The 20,415-nt window shown below is 47.7% G+C and overlaps 1 protein-coding gene across 1 annotated transcript; it reads right to left on the bottom strand.

The window, feature by feature from the left end:
• Positions 1–46: 46 nt before the first annotated feature.
• Positions 47–16,699, bottom strand: LOC119166741 (xaa-Arg dipeptidase-like). Its single transcript, XM_037418067.2, has 6 exons — positions 15,418–16,699; positions 8,952–9,097; positions 8,438–8,587; positions 6,242–6,383; positions 4,519–4,761; positions 47–1,513 (listed from the first exon to the last, which is right to left on the bottom strand). Exons 1-6 carry the CDS (start codon positions 15,644–15,646, stop codon positions 1,191–1,193), a joined length of 1,233 nt encoding a protein of 410 aa, XP_037273964.2. The 5' UTR covers positions 15,647–16,699; the 3' UTR covers positions 47–1,190.
• Between the last annotated feature and the right edge of the window lie 3,716 nt (positions 16,700–20,415).

Raw genomic sequence — 20,415 nt, 5'->3', positions numbered from 1 at the left:
CAGGCTCAAAACGCACGGCATGTAGCACACAAGTGGACTCCAGGCGTGACGCGCATATCTTTTATTGGAAAACATGAACAGATGCATCACTGTAACTCGGTGCGAGAGAAATTTTTTTTACATATTACCTATACTTTGGCACAGGGAATTGCATTGAAAGACAGTGGAAAGCTATGCGTTGCGTGCAGTGCACCCTCTTGCAAGCCTCGATATGGCAATTCGACGAACAAACCACACGTTTCTCTCCATTTTAGTTTCGGAACTGCGGTCTTTCAGTCAAACGTAACACTTAAGCGCGTCCACTCTATTACGTGGAACTACTGCGTCAAGGAAAAATAGTGTGGTTTTAGAGCATTATCTCTAGTGGTCCCTATCGAAATAATTAATAGGCCATGGACAAAACGATCGATTCATAGACGCTGTGTGCAACGTTACACAACTTAAGATTCGGCAAATTTCTCGTCCAAGTTAGAACGTTGGAAACACTTTCTTTAGCTATAGCCTGCAGTGTACAGTATTAGTAAACGTCGATGAAAGACGTGAGTTATGAAGTTTACACATTTAGTATTAACTAAAAGGTAAAACAGAGTAAAACAGAACCAATAAAAAGAGCAAACTTTTGCCGACCAGTAATTTCAAGTGAGAATGGCATTCGAAACACCCTTCAAGACGATGTATCACATGGCATAGCGTTGTCAGTCAAAAGTGCGTAACACATGCCCGTCTATGTGCTACCGCTTTACCACAAAAAAACAAAACAAAAAAAAACAGCAACAGGAACAACTAAAAGCGACCCACAAGGAATCTTGCAAGACGAAAAGAAACTTGTAGAGTTGCCCTTCACTTCCATGTGCTTGAAATGAACTGCGAAGCCTCTCTTCAACACTGACTGAATGGGTGAGGAGCCGTACTGAGCGTCCTTTCAGGTTTCGTTCACGGTGATCTCAGAAAGTCCAAGCTGCAGTGTTCTCAGCGAATGAGAGTTGAGCACGGCTCCCAGGCTGGCACAAAACTTTCCGGGACACCTCAGTACACGTTCCTCTGCAGCCTCGCTATCGACTCCTAACTGTGTTATCCGCTCTGTACTGGGTTCTTGCTCAGTTTTCCGGGGTTGCCGGGAAATTTCCCGGTCCCGGGTAGTTCCCGGACTGCCTAGAGCAGTTCAATCAAACAACCCTACATGGAACAGTTCATTTCTTCGACTGTGGTGTTGCCGGGGACATGGTTGTGCTACTGCGCCAGTCGGCGTACTCGTCCTTGATCTTCTGCACCAGGTTGGGGTCGCAGAACAACTCGATAGCGGTGTGCGCCAACACCTTGGCCGTTCGCCGTGTGGGCGCCTGGGCGTCGATGGTGCCCGCCATCTCGGCGAATCCACGGGTGTGGTTCCGAGCACCGTTGCCGACCAGGTACACAGTGTGCAGAGTCGGTATGCAGTGCGAAACGTTTCCAGCGTCCGTCGCCGCGCCAGTGGGCACCACTTCTTTCATGTCGGCGTCCAGATACTCCACGCCTAGTTAGTAAGAAAACGACAGATTTATTTAAGCAGGCATTATTAGATGTCTCGCATACCACAAAATGTAACCGTCGGCATCGGGGCGTCAAACACGAGTGATAAAGTTGGGACGTGCTGCGCCCCACAATGACGACATCATGACGTCACAGCTAGGTTGCAAAGTCTTATGACCATGATAGCGGCACATCACGTGATGTGACAAGAGGACGCAATCACATTACATCGTTGCTTGGTCAAATACGGGCCTCTGATCACGGAGGCATCGCAAGACCATTACCGTGCAAAAGTCAATCAGTAGTTGAAATCAAGAAGAAGCAATGGGCGTGGGCCGGGCCCATCACGCTTAGACAGGATAACATTAAGGCAGGATAGGTCATTTGGGGTGGGTGACTGAATTCCGAAGGAAAGTAAAGGCGTGAGGAGTGGACAGAAAGTTAGGTGGGCAGATGAAACTTGCAGATACAACGTCGAAGCAGTAAGCACATGTTGATTGGCGGAAAATGAGACAGGCTTTTGGCCAGCAGTAGCGTAGTCAGTCTGATGATGATGATGATGATGATGATGATGATGATGATGATGACGATGTGCGCAAAGTTTTCGGTTCCTTTGATGAGGCAGCTGAAGCCGAGTTAGACGAGCAGAACTTATGGACGAAGAATCTCTTTCACCTTCCAATGGCGTTAAGAATAAGTGACCATTTAACTTTCCCAAGGTATACTCGGTGCTATGTTAAACGCAATCAAGTGAATTAAAAAAAAACCATTGGGCCAGAAAACTCCTTGAACACAATAATTGTTCTCTTTAGTTTATTAATTATGATGAAAAACGAAGTTGATTAAAACGGATGAAAACACAGTGAGTCTTTGGAACAACAACCACAAAAACAACAAAAACACTTGACTTACACGTCCAATTCTCTGCCAATTTAGTCATGACGCAAGGAGCTTTTTGTCTACTTTAATGGGTACTCATGAACACGTCATACGCATGTTGCGGGTTCGGATGCCACCGACGAGAAAGGAGATTTCTCGTTTAGCGTAAAACTTCTCAATTTACACCCCAATTGCTACGCTGCAGTTTAAGGAAACAATCGATGCCCCCAAGTCTTCCTTGATGCAATTATTTGTTGGATTCGGTTTTAATGTGTCGAACACCAAGTTAGAAGAGAAATTAAGAACGAGCGCTTGCCTATTTCACGTAACTCGTTTAAGTAAAACAAAACGCGTTGAAGTAACAGCCGTAGTGAACAGAATTTTGCGCGCCTTATTTTGTCATGTCCGATTGTTTTCTCTCTACCGAAGCAAAGCCTGGCTGGCCTGGTTGGCCTTCCTGCCTTTCCTCTTCGTTTCTCTGCCTCTCTTTTGTCCGGGTCGGAGCAGTTTCAAACTGTGTACTCTTTGTTGCGGCAACTTCAACCCGGCAATTCGCGGTCCATCTGATCTGACAAGTACGACACACAAATCACGTCATCGCGTCATGAACCAGATTGTTTAATCGGCTCTAGTCTTGTGAGCTTATTTCTAACCGATAGTGTTTTAATATCAAAACCATGATAAGATCATGAGGCACACCTTATTTGGGAGCCAAGAATTGATTTAGGCAACAAAGACTTCTTCAACTTGTACCTGAATCCAAGCACATCGGTGGTGTTCGCGCTTCTATCCCGTCGTAAGGCGGCCGCCGTTTTTGGGAATCGAACTCACGTTGTCGAGCTTAGCAGGTCGACACCTTACGTACTGTCATGGCTCTTATCTTCTAAACTTGGGCAGCGCACGCTCTCGCATATGAAACCGATTCTCTCAGTCCGGCTTGCATACTTTCCTAGAACGCCTAATGAGCCGGATTACACACACGAAAATCTTTTAACTAAAGGCGTACGTCAGTGGAGCCAACGTTTATTTCGACAAATGGTGCTGACTTTTTCCAGACAACGTTTTCGAGACACTTGCGCTGCATTCATAAAACAAAGACCACCTCGCGAAACGTTTGATTACATCGACAAGTCATGTTTAATAATTTTTCTTCCCGTAAAACATCCATCTTTAATGAACTTCTGTATCTTAATTGAGGCGAGACCGTCATACGCCTAATCGGAAGCGAAAATTGACCATCGGTGGCCTACGCATCAGCATAAGTTACGCAAAAAAAATCATCCTCTCGTGACAACGTCTCCATATCACACCATCTTCACTAGGCCGTCACGATGGCGTCACGTGATGACGACATCACGTGACACCATCGCTTAGCCAATGATAGGCCGATCACGAAGCCGGTGGGGAACTCCGTGAGGCTCAGCAAGCTTGCAATTCCTGCCACCCTGGTATAGCAGCGCACAACCGCGTTAGGTGGAAATAGCTTTCGGACGGGGGTGGAGATGGATCAATTCATGAACTGGGAAGTAATCGAAGATGGTCTTCGCCTTCGAGTTTTTGTCACAGTATATCCAGGCTACAAACAAACAAACTGTGAAGAAGATGTGGCTGCAGCGAGCAGCATCCCCAACGCCAGGCTCTCTCGGCTCGTAGGGCTCGAGCCAGTCTTCCACGTCGGTCCCATCCGCATCGCTGAAGACCTTAGGGTCCCGTAGCCTAGGATGGCCGGGACAGTTGAACTGGGGCGACGACGCCGATGGGTTGGCGTTGTCAGTCATGACGGGCGATAGCGTGCGACTTCGCAGCTCCAGGGTGAAGCGACGGGGATAAACAGCACCCTCCACCAAATGTGAAGAGGTTTATTAGTCGTTAGCGACAACGGCAAGACAGCGTGATGAACCGTCCAGCAAAGACCGGCACAGCAGCGAACCTAAGCACGAGCCGAGAGAGCCTGGCGTTGGCGATGCTGCTCGCTGCAGGCACATCTTCTTCACAAAACAAAGAAAGAACGAAACGAACGAACAAACAAACAAACAAACAAACAAACAAACGAACGAACGAACGAACGAACGAACTCGCTTAAGAGAATGCATTCTGGGACTGTGCGAGTTTTCGTGGAAGTGGGATTACCCAGCGCTAGTCCGTGCTTCCGGTACACCTCGGTGAGGGCGACGTTGTGCACGAGGTTCTTGTAGCGGATGCCCCACTCGAAGTTGAGGCTGCAGCCCGTGGCCAGGGCGGCCGCCCGGAAGCAGCCTTCGACGCGGCCCACAAGCTCCTCGAGATCAGCCAGGGTCACGGCGCGGATGTGGTAGCTCAGTTCGCTCGCTTCCGGAATCACGTTGGGATAGGTTCCCGCCCGGAGAATCACGCCTGCGCAGCAACACGTTGCACCATCACCCTTTGCTTTGTGAGTATTGGCGCAAGTCCTAAAAACGACGCACACACGAGATGGGCGGGACAAAAAAACTAACCGACCGCCACGGCATGCGACTGCTGGTTAGTGCTGTCTTCATGCGTGCCACTTCCGTCCTCTACACTTCGTACTTTAGAGAAGAAGTGAAATCGAGAAGAATCTAGATTTCTTTTTTTTTTCATTGCAACAAATACTTGCCTTTAAGGCATGATATTTTTGTTAAAGATGTGCTGTTAGGTCGGTGTTGTGTATGAAGTGAAGTAGTGTCTTGTGGAATCTGTTTTCATGTATCCAGCCGTTGTAACTGGCTGTGTCGGGTGAAATAATCAATTCGATATCAATAAGTCGTAATGTTATACGAAGTAACGTTAGGAGCTAACTTTTTTTTGGATTCCATCTCACTTAACTTTACCACCTGTGGTAAGGGAATACGGCCGCTACACGGAGGGAGAAAGTTTTCTCGTAGATTGTACTCTTAACGCGAAGTGGTGAGAGAATAACACGTAGAAAGGCTAGAAGTGTACACGAGCCGCTTCCCGATGTCTGCATACATAACGCGGGTGACCGCGCCCTTCCAGCGACGCAGAACCCTCCACCTCCTTTTCCTATGGCGTATTTTAATGTTCCTTGCGAAACGTACAGTTTAGTAAAATTAATAGAGGGGACTCCGGCGCTGCGATTGCTCAGCGACCATGGGAATGATGGGTAGTACAAAGATTTGCCTAGTTCTCGTACTTGCGGGCGGCGAATCGCACTTGCGGCTTCGGTTATGGCTGTGTTTCGGTTTCGTTTCGAAGGAAAGAACGAACCCTTTTGAAATTCGTGACCCGATTCGAAATGGTAAGCCTAAAAAAAATAAGGTGGTAAAGCACAAACGCTGAACGTTTGCTAATTTTTTGTTTCGTGAGAAAACAGCTGCAAGCCACACGAACACACACGGAGTCAGAAGCAGGCCGGAAGTACGAAGATTAGACAAATCTGTGTACTACTCATCATTCTCATGCTCGCTGAGGCGCCGTGCGTTGCAGCTCTTATAGACACTAAGTTCCAGAGTTCCCTCTAGTGTATATTAGGAAACTATGTAGCGAAAGGTGGAGAAATTCTTGATGAGTAAAAGATAGCAGGCCTCGGACGCGGACTGATACGTTATCGCATGCGCCCTCCTTGTGACTGAGATGGCCGGCTCGTTTCATCCTCGCTTCAGACGCGTTCGTCGCCTGCGTCCGCTGGCTTTTACTTGCACGTAGAGTATGTGAAGCGTGGGGTGAGCCTATCAATTCGGACAGAACGTAACGGTGGCGCCAACGGTGAAAGCGCGAACCCATCGAAGGACGAGAACCGGCGAATTCAGCATGGTATGGCCGTAGCCCATACCATGCTGTTCTTATAATTTCTATCTCAGTCCGGAGGCAGGCTTGTACGAAGAACGTCACTCACCATGAACCCGGCTGGTGGGCTTGATCTGCTGACGTAGCAAAGAGATGTTCATGTAGGAGGCCACCGCAGCGTCCAAAGCGTTGAGGCCCTTGTAGGCGGACTCAGCGGCGTGGGCCGACCTGCCCCGGAAACGGACCGTCACCTATCGCGTCAAGTATGTGAAAGGCCGCATAAATAGGACGACACCATTTGCAAATACTTCATATTTAGACATATAAGGCACCATCTTATTGAACTGTTGAACACAGGTGGAATAGTTTTAGTCAGCGCAGTTGAAATTTCGCAATAAGACGTCCTACGTCTTTGCTGGCTGATTATGTCAGAGCGAATGGGTAGCGCACGGTGCCATAACAACGCGGAGGGTTTTTTTAAACACGATAGTTTTTCTTGGGGACCTTTGACGAAAAAAGTTTGGCGTCTGTCTGTCTGTTCGCCCTTACCGGTACTCAAAAGGGCACCAGTTGATACCGCCAAACGGCTGACCCCATGCGCAGCACCCACCAATGTTGCTCAAGATTCAGCGTTCATACTTGTGCGACTGTGAATAAAAAAGAAATTACTGCGCATATCTGAGGCAACATAACAGCACGTAAATATTCTGTGTGTGTGTCTTTCACTAGAAAAGGCGTACATAAATAATTCAAAGGACCGTAGAGTTTATCACGCTGCACTGACCATGCAACGCTTGCATGAAAAGGCAAGCGTTCCCAACGCTTTGCGTGGTGGCGCCTACCCGTCGCCTTGAGTTATACACCTTATCACCTCCGAGACCGGCGCGCACGCCGCGCGCTTCGTTTTCCGAGATAACTGCCAGATAGCGCTCATGTCTCACATGTGACGTGCCTTGATGCACTCGTTCGCCTCCGCTGCACGCTCCAGGCACTCTAACGCAGCGCCTCCAGAATACCATTCACCGATTTTCTTGCGCAGAACATCAAGTAAACGTTTTGTTCACTCTCTCCAGACGCAAGACTATCGTCTTTCGACGACATTTACAGTGTAACATGCAGATACGGGGCCGTTTTTTTTACTTCACTCTACGTTGTTTCTTTCTTTTTTCCTTTTATGTACTTTGTGCATTACGCAATTTAAGATATTGACTCAAGCATAGTGTCACTTCTTTGGCAATTCTTGACACCTAAAAGCCTGGCTACTTGCATTAAATGTGGCCTAATTTCAATGACTGTATGCCTCTGACTACTGTCTTCTATGTATTATAACCACGGATCCATTCTAGCAGCCAGACTATGGGTACGAATTAGGTCAGACACAAGCTTAGGAGATGGCATGAGTGCCACTACCCAATGTTTTAATAATCTGGGAAGATGCGACCTAAGTAATTCACAAGACATTGGTAGACATGCGAGAGCTGTTGCCCCAAATAAAAACAGAAAAAGAAGACTCATTTAATGTCATATGACAGTTCCAACAAAGCAAACATTTCGCACATACTATATAGGTCGGACATGTGGCAGCAATACCATTTCCCCCGTATTTCACGAAGAAATCCATGACATATATCGGTGTTTTTTTTTCGTTTTCATTTACAGTTGTGGTTCCATGCATGTCTTGTTGTCTATTGTAGAGTGTATGAATGAAATTGTGCTGGCCGAATGGAACACCCAGTAGTGGTTTTCGTTCCATGTCCGTCTCTCTCTCATCTGTCCCTTATGCTCAACTAATTTGCTAGTGGCGTCACATAAAGTAGCCCCACAAGAACTGCACACCTATTTATCCCATTGACGCTTCTTGTGCATTATAGTCACAATGCATCTGTGACATTTTGTCTTGACATATTCAGAGACGGTGCTTTCCGGGGGTTGAAAGGACGGCAGCATCCCCCCACCTCCAAAATTTCCGCTTGCCCCCCACCCTTCAAAAGCACGCACAGTCAAAATACCACATACAAGTTCCCCACCATCACCCCACCTTCTGTCTCTCTCTTTTGTATAAAAGAAAAAAAAATCTGGCACTGCTCCCGGTATCAGCAAAGGTCATCAGCTGTATTAGCCTGTTCCTGCCATTAGACGTGCATCAAGGGCCTATGTGAAGCTCGCGTGGCATCTTTATGAGTGCTACGCGCGCTTCACTCTTCGTACATCTTCGTTCGCAAATCTATTCAAGCTCTATTGGTACATCTGGGCACAAAAGCGCACCAGATGTACGGATCAAGCTCGATTCGATACGTAGCGGTACCTGCTGCCTTGCAGTGAAGCCCGTCCGGAGGGCCTCATACGGGAAGGGATGAGACATGAGCGCGATGTCGATGTCCTCGAAGGCGCCCTTGTCGATGAGCATCTGCTTTCCGCCGCAGTTCTCTTCGCCCGGGGTTCCCAGCACGACGACCTGCACGGGAGAAATGGGAACAATCGCGAAGTTATACTTTACTACTGTGGAAACACATCGTGGATTTATGTGAACACCGTCACAATGGAGGCCCTTCATTTAGGCAGCAAAAATGTTGGCCACCTTAGCTACATGCGATACTGGACTCAAGAACATCAGGACTGGTAGCAGGAGCGTAGGCATAACTTTTTTTTTTGGGGGGGGGGGGGGGGAGACCTCTTACATCTGAGGTATGGGCCAGGTGGGCAAATGGTTATTTTGCGCTCTGTATGCCATTGAGAAAAGTTTCGGGGGGGGGGAGACCGTGGCGGGCAATGGCACTTGGTAGTCCAGGCCAGAGAGAGGATCTACCGTTAGCACTGACCTTTCCGCGTAGCGCGTGCGAGAACTTCATGGCGTCCCTGACGGCGATGGCGGCTGCTACAGCCAGCTCGGCGATCAGGTTGTGGCCACACGCGTGGCCAACCTCGGGCAGGGCGTCGTACTCGCAGAGGAACGCTATCGTGGGACCTGCGTCGAACGGGCACGCATGATGACAGAAGGAGAGCATCGAAGAACGAACTGAACCAACACGCTTTCACACAAAAAAGCTAATCGCTTCGATAAAATCAGATTATCTCCGACTCTTGCATCCGCGCTCAGAGCAACTATAAACGATTCTCACCCTCGTATTCACAAACGCTCCTCGACTCGAGTTTCACCCTTCACTTGACAGAGTTGAGCACTGCGCCGTTCCTCGGCAGAAAATGGCGCTGCGCTACTCAAGAATCGCAGCAGATTATCGCTGATGTGCAGTGACTTGTCGTGACTACAGACGGCGCTCCCATCGGCTTTCTCGAGTGAAGGTGGAGCGTTGAGTGAAGGGACGTTCTAGAATACGGGGGTGAGGCTCTTTACCTCAGTTATCGCCGTGGGCGTGGCCAGCAAAGGGGATGCGCTGGCTCGGGTATGTCACAATTGATGACAAGCACCGGTATTACGGAACAGACATAACCATACATGCACACAAAATATTAGGGGTGAAGCTCTTTCGGGTCGAGCCATGTCCGCCATCGTCGAACCGTCATCGAGGCTTATGGCCGAGCCATGTCGGCACAGCCCATGGATGATACCCACTGTTCGTCATGACGATGGCGTTGATGGCGATGAACAACAAGCGCGTTGCAGACCACACATTCCCATTCTGCCATCACGGCACAGTACATACCAGGTATACCTACTATACGCCAAGACGATGACGATGAATATCACAGACAACGACTGGCTTTGTTTTTTCAAAGGAACATTCTTATTGTTCTTATCTATTTTTTTCTTTTCTTTTTAGCAAGCGTTGTATAAATAATTTCCATTATAAGGTACGGTGTGGCCAATCCCCCTTGTGGGTATGAGCCAAGATCTTCTAGGTGACAAGACAAGACAAGACGACTGGCTTGTGCACCAAATGACGTCTCTACATGTTCTACGGTGCATTTCGCATGACTGGAAACTACCAACACCACCACGTCAACGTTTACAGACTTCGTATTTGCCAACTTCAGGCAAGATTTGACACAACACAGCAGTATTAATGAAGGCAAAGCGAAATTCGCAATTTGCACAACATATAATTTATGACCAATAAACATTGCATATAACTGTACACCACTTTGGTACTCATTTACATGAGTGAGTGGCCCATCTCACGGGTAATTTACAGTGACACCAAACGATTACACTACTTCGCCCACTCATCACCATCAACTTCACGAATATGTCATGCTTTTGCAGCTAGTTTGATTTCTAGTAAATAACCGTAGTAGGACGCTCTCACGTCATAAGGACCAATTCCAAAAGCTCCAACTATTGGCGCACGACGTGTGATACATTTGTCTCGATTTATCGGTGGGTATGGCACTGCTGTTTATAATACTGACGTTTTAGACGTTATGCATACAGCTTTCACTCTGACATAAATTGCTATTTGCCTTTAGGTTCCCTTTAGGTTAATCGGCGAGGCCTTAAGCATCCTCCGGATCAATCAAAGCCGACCAGGTGACAAATTTGACTGTGCGCAGAACTGTTACACAATGTCGCACTCTGTGCCGTAATTACCAAGGTAACTGAAGAAATTCAAGCCTTCGTTTCTCATTGAAAATTCTTGTTGAAAACTACAGGCGGAACGGGAAGTGGCGTGGCCTGGTATAGAGGTCTCCAGGGCAGCTGTAGATGTAGAAGGGCTACGAAATGCAACAAATGTGGCCGCAGTTACCACACGTTGGCTGCAAACTAGCAGACGGTTGTTCCAGCTGTCGTGCATCGCTCATCACAGCGGATACAAAAACGCCGGCCTCGCTGTGTGACACAAGCAATGCGCTCTAGTCTATTTTTCTTGTTACATTTACAACACCTGTGACAGTCGTCGCACAAGTTGTGCGCTCAGCGTGAAATGTGCCGACCTTAAGTGAACGTTCTACACGAACACCGTTTTTTTGGGGGGCTTTAAGTCCCCAAACCACGAAATTGTTATGAGAGACGCCGTAGTGGAGGGCTCCGGAACCTCGCACCGTTTTGTGCTCCTTTATAGCGTCCACCTAAAGTAAAATGCACGTCCCCCTAGCGTTGAGCCATGAATTTTTCCAAGTGCACGTGCTTCCGATGTGATAAAATGTCGACGTTTGCTCTATTGTTTGTGTGATTTTTATTTGAACATACTGGAGACATATCACGGAACGTGTGAATATATATATATATATATATATATATATATATATAGGCAGGCATGGTGGTTGAGTGGCCGTAGCGTTGCATATAGTCCAGTAGATCCTCCGTGAGCGGTCACAACGTGGTTTATTTCGACGTTTCGGCCTAGAGTCTGGCCTTCATATATATATATATATATATATATATATATATATATATATATATATATATATATATATATATATATATATATATATATATATATATGTGGGAGAGAAGTGTATACCTAAGGGCTCGTTTTTCCGTGTTTTGACACAATACTAATGAGATTAACAGACAGTAATGCCAAGGAATGTATAGGGGAAGTTATTAGAACAAATGGAATGTCAATAAGAAGAAAGAAAAGTGGGTGAAAAAATAACCAGCCGTGAACAGGAATATATATATATATATATATATATATATATATATATATATGAAATAATAATTCTTTTGTGTTAATATTTACTCACATCGCGAAGTGCATGGGCCTTTCACATATTGCTTCCATCAAAAAGGAGTTTTAGAATAGCGTACCGCAAGCCTTTGCGGTGTGGTCGCTGCCCCTGTGCATGCCTCGTAACGCAAACCACCGTTCGCGTTTGCGGTGGGCCCGCGAGAAATCAGAAATAGCGTGCGGCCCGCAACAACCCGCAAAGCCCCTTCGCGGTGAGCCATCTTGCCATGAGCGTTCGTCAGAGTTTGCGGGAACAGACGCTATTTGAGAACTAAAGTGGCACTCGTACGCAAATGCTAGGCCCGCAAACTTAGCATACGCTATTCTAAAAGTTGCTAAAACACCACTACCGTGGTTAATGCTTCAGCCGCGTCATTATATTGGGTCAGCAGCGCAGCAGCGTAATCACTGCTCCAACGCAGCTAAGATGCAGTGACAATTGGGCTCCTCTGAACACTGGAAATGGTTCAATATCATATGATTTCGTAAGTATTTCGTAACAAAACAGGCAATGCCTATCTTGTTGCTGTTATTGTTGCTGTTGGGGTTTAGCGTCCCAAAACCACGAGGTATTATGAGAGACGCCGCTGTGGAGGGCAGCGAAAATTTCGACCACCTGGGGTTCTTTAACGTGCACCTAAACCCAGAAACAAGAGTCTCAAACATTTTCACCTCCATAAAAAATTGCAGCAGCCCGCAGCGCGGACTCGATCCCGCGACCTGCGGAGTCAGCAGTCGAATATCATAGCCACTAAACCATTATATTTGCACAGCGCAAGACTACGAGTAGTTTCGACGTAACTACAGAAGAAGAGACAAGGACAGAAAGAGCGCTTCCTTGTCTCTTCTTCTGTAGTTACGTCGTAACTATTCGTAGTCTTGGGCTCGGCAAATATGTTGATTCCCAATGACACACAAGCTCAATCATCTGTCTTACCACTAAACCACCTCGACGGGTGCAATAGCTATTTCAAGAAGAGTAAAAACGTTTATGAAAATTTTCGGAAACCTTTACCAAATGTTTCGCAACCTCATAGGCAGTGGTTGCGAAGCAATCAGTACCAGAAAATCTTGACGGCTCTACGGGCAGCTGCACGTTATCGAAGTAACAAAAAAAAAAGTCGTTCGCAAAAGTTTTGCTTTCGTTCGTATCACGCTCGTAGGCGCGCCATGGAGCCAAGGACACGACGTTCAGTTTAGTGCTCATTCACTCTCTTATCACTCAGCGGTTACATCTACGGCGTACGCTTTCGCCTCGGCGCGTGCCGGCTGTACGACGTATCACACCAGTGATAAGGCTTTTATCGGTCATGCGCTCCAACGATATCGTAATATGTTCACTTGTGTATCTATGCGATTGATTGATTGATTGATATGTGGGGTTTAACGTCCCAAAACCACTATATGATTATGAGAGACGCCGTAGTGGAGGGCTCCGGAAATTTAGACCACCTGGGGTTCTTTAACGTGCACCCAAATCTGAGCACACGGGCCTACAACATTTCCGCCTCCATCGGAAATGCAGCCGCCGCAGCCGGGATTTGAACCCGCGACCTGCGGGTCAGCAGCCGAGTACCTTAGCCACTAGACCACCGCGGCGGGGCGTGTATCTATGCGAGGCCTGTGGAGATGTGTACGGTGTCTACCGAGAAGGACGCCTGTATCCGGTGTAATACTCACAGGGTCCCTCATGGATTTGTAGTCCGCTGTGGTGGTGTAGCTATTACGGTGCTCTGCTGATCATCCGAAGGTTGCGGGTTCGATTCCGGGCTTGGCGGTCGCATTGCGATGGAAGTGAAATGGCAGAGGCCCATGCACTGAGCGATGTTGGTGCACGCTACGGAACACCAGATTGTCCAAATTTGTGAAACCCTCCAAGACGGCGTCTCCCACAATCTTATCGCGGTGTTGGGACGTATACGACCCCCGTTATTATAGTTAAAGACGATAGTCTTTCCATAGTGTCGTTTGGCAGTGCCTCCAAGATCGGAGCAATTTCTAGCCCTACGCACCTCACCTGCATTAGCACTGCCTCCGTGATTCGCCCACATTTGACCAAGCGATGGGGTCGTGTGATGAAGTCATCGTGTGACGTCACAAAAAAAATTTGGGATCTATTGCGTGGTACGGGGTCGTCATAACGTATAGTGACCACATTTCTTGCATCACTCGTGTTGATGGTCGAGTTTCGTGTTTCAGGAGACATATCTAAGGCTTTCATAAGTAAAGCGTCTGATACAGCGTTTCACGTCGTTAGACAGAATTAACGCCAATGAGCGCGTACCCGTGTAGTACTTCGCGTCATACGCGATTTTTTTTTTCTTCTTTGGGATAGTCAATATGAATACCGCGCTTGTAAAACTCACCAAGAGAAAAATATATTCATCGATAACAAGACGAGACTCTGCGGATTTATTCCTCTCGTGAGACGCGTCTGATTAGTCGGCTAGCAAGTTCCACGCTATAGAAGCGCATAACATTTGCGATTGCATGACTTTTGTTTTTGTGTGTGTGAGAGCAGAACTCAATTCTTCTGGCTTGCCGATGAGGGCCGCTGCCAAATTCCTTATAGGACGTGCGCGAACTATTCCTCTCGTTAGTATGCACAGTTTCGTTTGTCTTCATTTCGTTTTTATGCGACCGCACGGTTCGGCACAATCCGGCACTGGAATCTCCTGTTTAATTCCTGTGCGTTTCACGGAATGTCTCAAGCCTTTGACAACCAGACACTATAGGATATGAACATGATAGGAAAAGGGGTGGCAGAAGTCGCGTAAGAGGGGTTCACGGGGCACCTCACTCAATACCCGGTCCCACTTTGCCCCGCCCCCCTCCCCCTCGAAGCACACGTAGCAAAACAAGACAATGTAAATGTTACCCATAAGTGCTTTCCGTGGACACATGCTCGTATATACCGATAAAAACGACAATATCATGTACAACTCCAATTATGCACATTCATCTTGTTGGACATGCCAAACCATTTCCGCAGAAAACTTCCCACACATTCTTTTGTATGGAAGGCCACCTTAGAACCCCCTTCCCCCCCCCCCCCCCTTTTTTTTTAATCTTCACATGTAGAGGATGGAAATGCAGCATCCCAAGAACAGCTTGAGACGCGGTGGACAGCATGCCAATCAGTAGAGATTGCATGAATGAGTACGACCAATTCAGGGAGCACGTGAAGATACCGCTGTAAGACAGGGTCTTCTTTTCCGACTTTGGCCTACAGACTCAGGCCTCAATAGGACGGCATTCAATAAATTTATTTAACTCACTCACGCTCGTCATGCCTGTAAAACCTAGCTGTGTTTGTTTCCCGAGTATTCCAGCAATTATCAATGATAAGTTATGCAAGTAGTTTAGAAGAACTTCTTGCTTGGTGAATGGGTGCATATCTGTGATGGGAATCATTACGCATTCGATCGGACGAGCGCAGCAGGGAAAAGACAGAGTAAACGGAAAGAGCGCGAACTATCAACTCAAGTTTGATAGTCAAGTTTGATAGTTTGCACTCAGTTGACAGCTCGCGATCTTTACGTTCACTCTGTATTTTCCCTCCTGCGTTCGTCCAATCGAATGCGCAACAATTCCAATCCCAGTACATGTTGTGCAATAATTTTCCTTACGCATCCGTGAAAGTTCCTCTACTCACCGTCCGTCCCGCCGGGCGCGTCGAACTCTGCCCTGAACGCCGTGTTCAGGAGGTAGTGCCTGTGAACCTTGAACTCCCGCAGTTCCAGGAACTCGCACAGCTTGTCGTGCGCCGTCTCCTCCTTGAGCGCCAACTCCGGGTGTTCCCAGATGAACCGCGACAGCGTCCAGAAGTCCACGGACTTTCCTTCGATCACGTTGTTGACGATCTTGCTGAAGGGTCTATCCATGTTCTCGCTTCGTGCAGGTGCGCCGTTTCGAGCAACCGGGGCCGAGCCAGACAAGAAGCGGGCGAACTGACAAATATGCACACTCGTAGAGAGTGGCGTAGTACCTTTTCACGTTGCGCGCGGTAGGCGTTTTGCGACAGCGAGACGCGCTGAAATAACGCACACGGCGAAATCACACGAACGACGCAGCCAGCGTCCGATGCGGTGGGTTGTTCGCTACGCCGGCGCGTTAATAACAACTCCCATCGTTCCGGCGATATCTACGGCTGCGGTTGTGTGGGAAACGGAGACTCGTCGTTCAATGGCAAAGCTTAATTGCTTTCAATTGAGTACGCGTTTATCTCTCCGAAGCCCGAACAACACGATGAGTCCCTCGAGAGTGACAGACCGTACTGGAACGGCCTTGCGCTTGGCACGATGAGTCGCATGCAACTGGGTCGCACAGCTGGCGGCCTTTGAGAAGGTGACGGAAGTGCTGCGATACTCACTTGGACGCGAGCCCACGAGCCAGTGCCAAGGACCGTAGTTTAACAAACACCGAGCGTCCCGTTAAGAGACGCGCGCCTTCCGAGTGCCACAAAGCGTTGCAAGGAGGTCGTCTCGCGTCGCGAAGGATTTCGTTTTGCTACGTTTTTGTTTTCTCTCCCGCGTTCTTGCTTCTAACGTGGGAACGGTTTGTGTTTGCGGAATAGAAGGACAGGAGAAAACACGCGTTTGCACGTGTGTTAGAAGACTGACGCCACCGCTGTAGCGGCGTGCTCGGGCTCTGCAGTGGAAACTGCCCGTCCGTGCCCCAAAACGGCTACGTTTGCGCGTTCCACTGTCGCTGCTATCGCTCGAAATGCTATAGTCGTACAACTGGGCATGACATCTTTTTTTTCTCGTTTTGTTGTTGCTGTTCGTGCGCGTACGGGGCGGAAGGTACGCGAGAGTGGGGATGGAGGTCAACTGCTGCGACCAATCCGCACGTATTAGAAACGCAGACGCGCCAGCTGCTTGTTACGGTATTTTCCATTCACCCGGGAAAAAAAGCTCGTGCTCGGTGCATTTCCCACGCGAGAAGGAAACTACTACATGCGAGAGGGCGACGGAATGCACGTTCGTGCAAAAATATATTTGGATCACCGAAAAATTTGGACGGTTCCTACAGGCAAAACCCAGTGTGGCAACCGACAAGATCTAAAATAAAGTTTAATGGGCCGACCAGATTAGAAATTCAGCGGGGTTTACGCACGCACACACACACGCGCACTCAGTCACTAATTGGTCGGACATCAGTCAACTATTGCAGCATTCCCTAACAGCTCGAAACTCTGATTGATATGTGAAGTTTAACGTCCCAAAACCACTATATGATTATGAGAGACGCCGTAGTGGAGGGCTCCGGAAATTTAGACCAACCTGGGGTTCTTTAACGTGCACCCAAATCTGAGCTCGAAACTCTAATCAGGTGTGTAGGAAAATTGGAATGTTTCTTTGCATTTATTTTTTTAGTACTAGTCCAGAAACGAGCGTTCTGAAGGATCAAACTCAGTGTGTCAGAATATTGTCCTGACTTTGGATGACTTACTCATTTTTGCTTCACTGTCATGCCTTTGGGGCGTTGATGATGTCGCATCTGCAAAGAGCAGTGGGCGAGTGCTCGAGCAAATAAAAGAAGAGAAAATGCAGTCAAATATGGGGAGCCACACCGGAAAGACTGGTTGTGCAATACATTTGATCGGAAAAAACGATCACCTTTATTCAGTACGCAGGTAAGTGAAAAAGGGGGTCAAAGAAGGAGACATGCTAGGATGAAAGTTAAAAAAACAAGTTATGATGGCCAAGACAGCACTAGAAAAAAGTACATGACAATACCGTGAACTTTAGGGGCACGCGCTTACCTCGATCACCTCCCCAGAGTTGGGACGAAAGAAGAGCTGCTAGAAGGGATCGTTTCTTTGCTATTGGCACAACCTAATCAATTCACGAGACAGTTAGGTCACGTTTGGCTCTATCTTTTCAAGCGCTTTTTATTGTATTGTCTTTCTCCCCCTTTTTTAGAGTAACCTGCATGTGGAGCCATCATCCCCGACGCCTAGCGCAACGTGCACGGGATGGTATTATGGACAGCGGTTTTAAATCTCGATACTGCGTCTATGAAGCACGGGACCATGCTCTGGCATTGGGAGAAAGCAACGATCCGCAGCACGTGACTGCGTTAGAAAGTTTGACAGGCAGATGAGCACGCTATGCGTTCCTCGATCCTAACCCACTCGTTTCTTGCTGCACTTGTTCGCCCATTTGGAGCGTGGCAACCGACGCCCAGGCATTAACGGCAAAGAAGGGGTAAGTAAGAAGACCGATAGAACAAACGAGCACGAAAGATAGCGAACGAGGACGAAAGAGAGCTAACGCGGAGTGTGTCGATATAGCGAGCCACTGGCTTCTAACCTCGCCTTCCCTCACGAATGCTGGTACCTCGGTCGCTGCTCGTTGCGCATGCAGGGCTGGCACGTGCGCTGCTGCCATCTTCTGCTGGCTTCGTCTGTCGTATTGGCCTCAAGGACATACCCTGGTGCCACCTATGTGGTAATCGTGGTAACGTTTACGAAATGTCACAATGGCAAGTAACTTGTATTTTGCGGGCGAAGCTACTTAGGGCGTGGGCCTGTACATCATCCGATGTATGTAGTACGTAGCCATCACGTGTGGCACATACCCGCCCCCGAGTATGCGCCACTGTTTTAGGAGCGAAGCTCCTTGGGACGTGGGTCTGTACCAACGTTACTAGAGTCTGCACATCCTCCAATCTATGATAGTATGTAGCCACCTCTAGTTTAGTTCATGGAGTGTTCACTAGATGGCGGTACTTGTAGTTGATAAAGAGAAGTTATAGAACTAGATGGCGGTACTTCCGTGCTTTTTTCCATCCGTCCGTCTGCCTGTCCATGCTTCCGTCCATTATTCCATCCGTCCACCTGCCTGTCCGCCCGTGCTTCCGTCCATGAGTCCATCCATGCTTCCGTTCATCCACACGTCCTTGCACGATCCCATGCTTCGGTCTGTCCGTCTGGCCATCTGTGCTTTCGTCCGTCCGTCCCTGCGTCCATCAGTCCGTCCGTGCTTCCGTCCATGGGTCCGCCCGCCTGCCTGTCCATTCGTGCTTCCATCCGTCTGTGCTTCCGTCCGGACGTTTCACCCCACTCATCATCATTCACTCCGTGGATATGTTGCGATTTTTTATAAGCTACATGGCTGTTACAGCAATTTATTGTATTTTCTTCACTTTCCTCTCACATAGACGTAAAAATGACGGCAGTATTCTATTTCGAAAGGTAAAGTACTGAGATGAGGATTGCAACCTTTAGAGTGCTTATAAAAGCGCAATGACTCATTCGTCAGGGGACCTATACACAATGGAGCTGAAGTTATTTTTATGAATGTGTCAAAGTGCGCTATTTCTTGTTGAATGCTGACTTTAGTAATTGAACAGTGGATAAAGCAGAAAAATAACGGGTCTTGAGAGCACACAAGCAAATCACTGTTGCAGCGATTTTAAATTACAGGATACTGTGGCAAGTGATGGTGGGGTATGGATTCAAACTGCAGTTCAATAAAGTTAGCCCTCTTCCAAAACACGTAATTGAAGGAGTGACATAAACCGACATGAACTTCTGCCCATATGGACATGAATAAAGTACCTCCCTATGTTGGTTAAGCACTCGTGATAACTAACTTTTTAAGTTGCTTTCATATTCATCTAGCTTTCAGGCTACAGGACTAATTTATTCACCCTTTCGAAGCTTCACTTACAGCGAAGATATAGCCGATGTTCAATTGCGACACGATAAAGTGCTGTGATCACACAACAATTAACAACATTCAACAAATGATGCGATCGAATAACCATCACGTGGTGCAAAAAATTACATTCCAAGACACACAATACAATTTATCCAAATTTTCTTGTAGTCTCGTTTAATTTATTCGCGTAATTATGCGCTGGCTCTAAAGTACAGCGAACGTGACGTCACAACATTGCACCATACACGCTTAACCGTCATCAATTCTCCAACAAGAGAAAACGTTGCCGCTAAGTTCACAAAAGAACGAGCTACCACCGCTCCAGTGAGTGCGCCTAGAGATATGCGTGAGCTCGCGGTGAGTCGCAAGCGTCGCGTCTTCCAGCACCGCTTCAACATCACCGAAGGAGCAATGGCATCATCTCTCCAGGTCCTTGCACAGCTTGAGGTCTACGCCGGGAAGAAAATTCGAATTCAAGGCGGTTGGTGTGGCGTTTGAAGTTGCGCTTATGGGCGCCTATTTGTTTCATCGATTTTAACAGGTTTTACGCTACGTGCCTTGACGGCATGCTTGGTCTAATCGTGTTTTGTGCGAGAGTGGTGTGCAACTGGTGATACAGTGAGCAAACACATCCGTAATAGTGCATCCGCCGCAAATGGGCCACGGGGCAATAACAACGGAGACGTTATTCAGTGCGCTACGCGGCCGTTACAACGAGCTGCCTAGCTGATTCTTCACCTGTTTGAGACTCGCATTTATCTAGCGTGTTGCACTGATCGTTATGCTGGCCGAGGACAGCAGTAAATGTGATATATAGGTAAACAATATTCTCGTTTCAGTACGTTACTTTCTTATGTATATGCGTTCATGTCACATGTTTTACTGAATTCATGTTCATGCTTGCACCACTGTAAGAGATTGGTCGCGTTAAAAAAAATTAACTCACGTTTTATTGCAGTGCCTTCGTTATCGGCAGCATTCCC

This window comes from Rhipicephalus microplus, chromosome 6, assembly GCF_043290135.1.
Source record: "Rhipicephalus microplus isolate Deutch F79 chromosome 6, USDA_Rmic, whole genome shotgun sequence".
Lineage (NCBI taxonomy): Eukaryota > Metazoa > Arthropoda > Arachnida > Ixodida > Ixodidae > Rhipicephalus > Rhipicephalus microplus.
The sequence above is the reverse complement of the archived record's forward strand: the minus strand, read 5'-3'. Positions and strand labels throughout refer to the sequence as shown.

Coding starts and splice junctions, on each gene's coding strand:
- LOC119166741 (XM_037418067.2), bottom strand. CDS start 15,646: ATGGATAGACCCTTCAGCAAGATCGTCAACAACGTGATCGAAGGAAAG. Junction 4,762..6,241: donor GCCCACCAGCCGGGTTCATG/GTGAGTGACGTT, acceptor GTTGCTGCGCAG/GCGTGATTCTCCGGGCGGGA. Junction 1,514..4,518: donor GAAGCACGGACTAGCGCTGG/GTAATCCCACTT, acceptor CTTACTAACTAG/GCGTGGAGTATCTGGACGCC.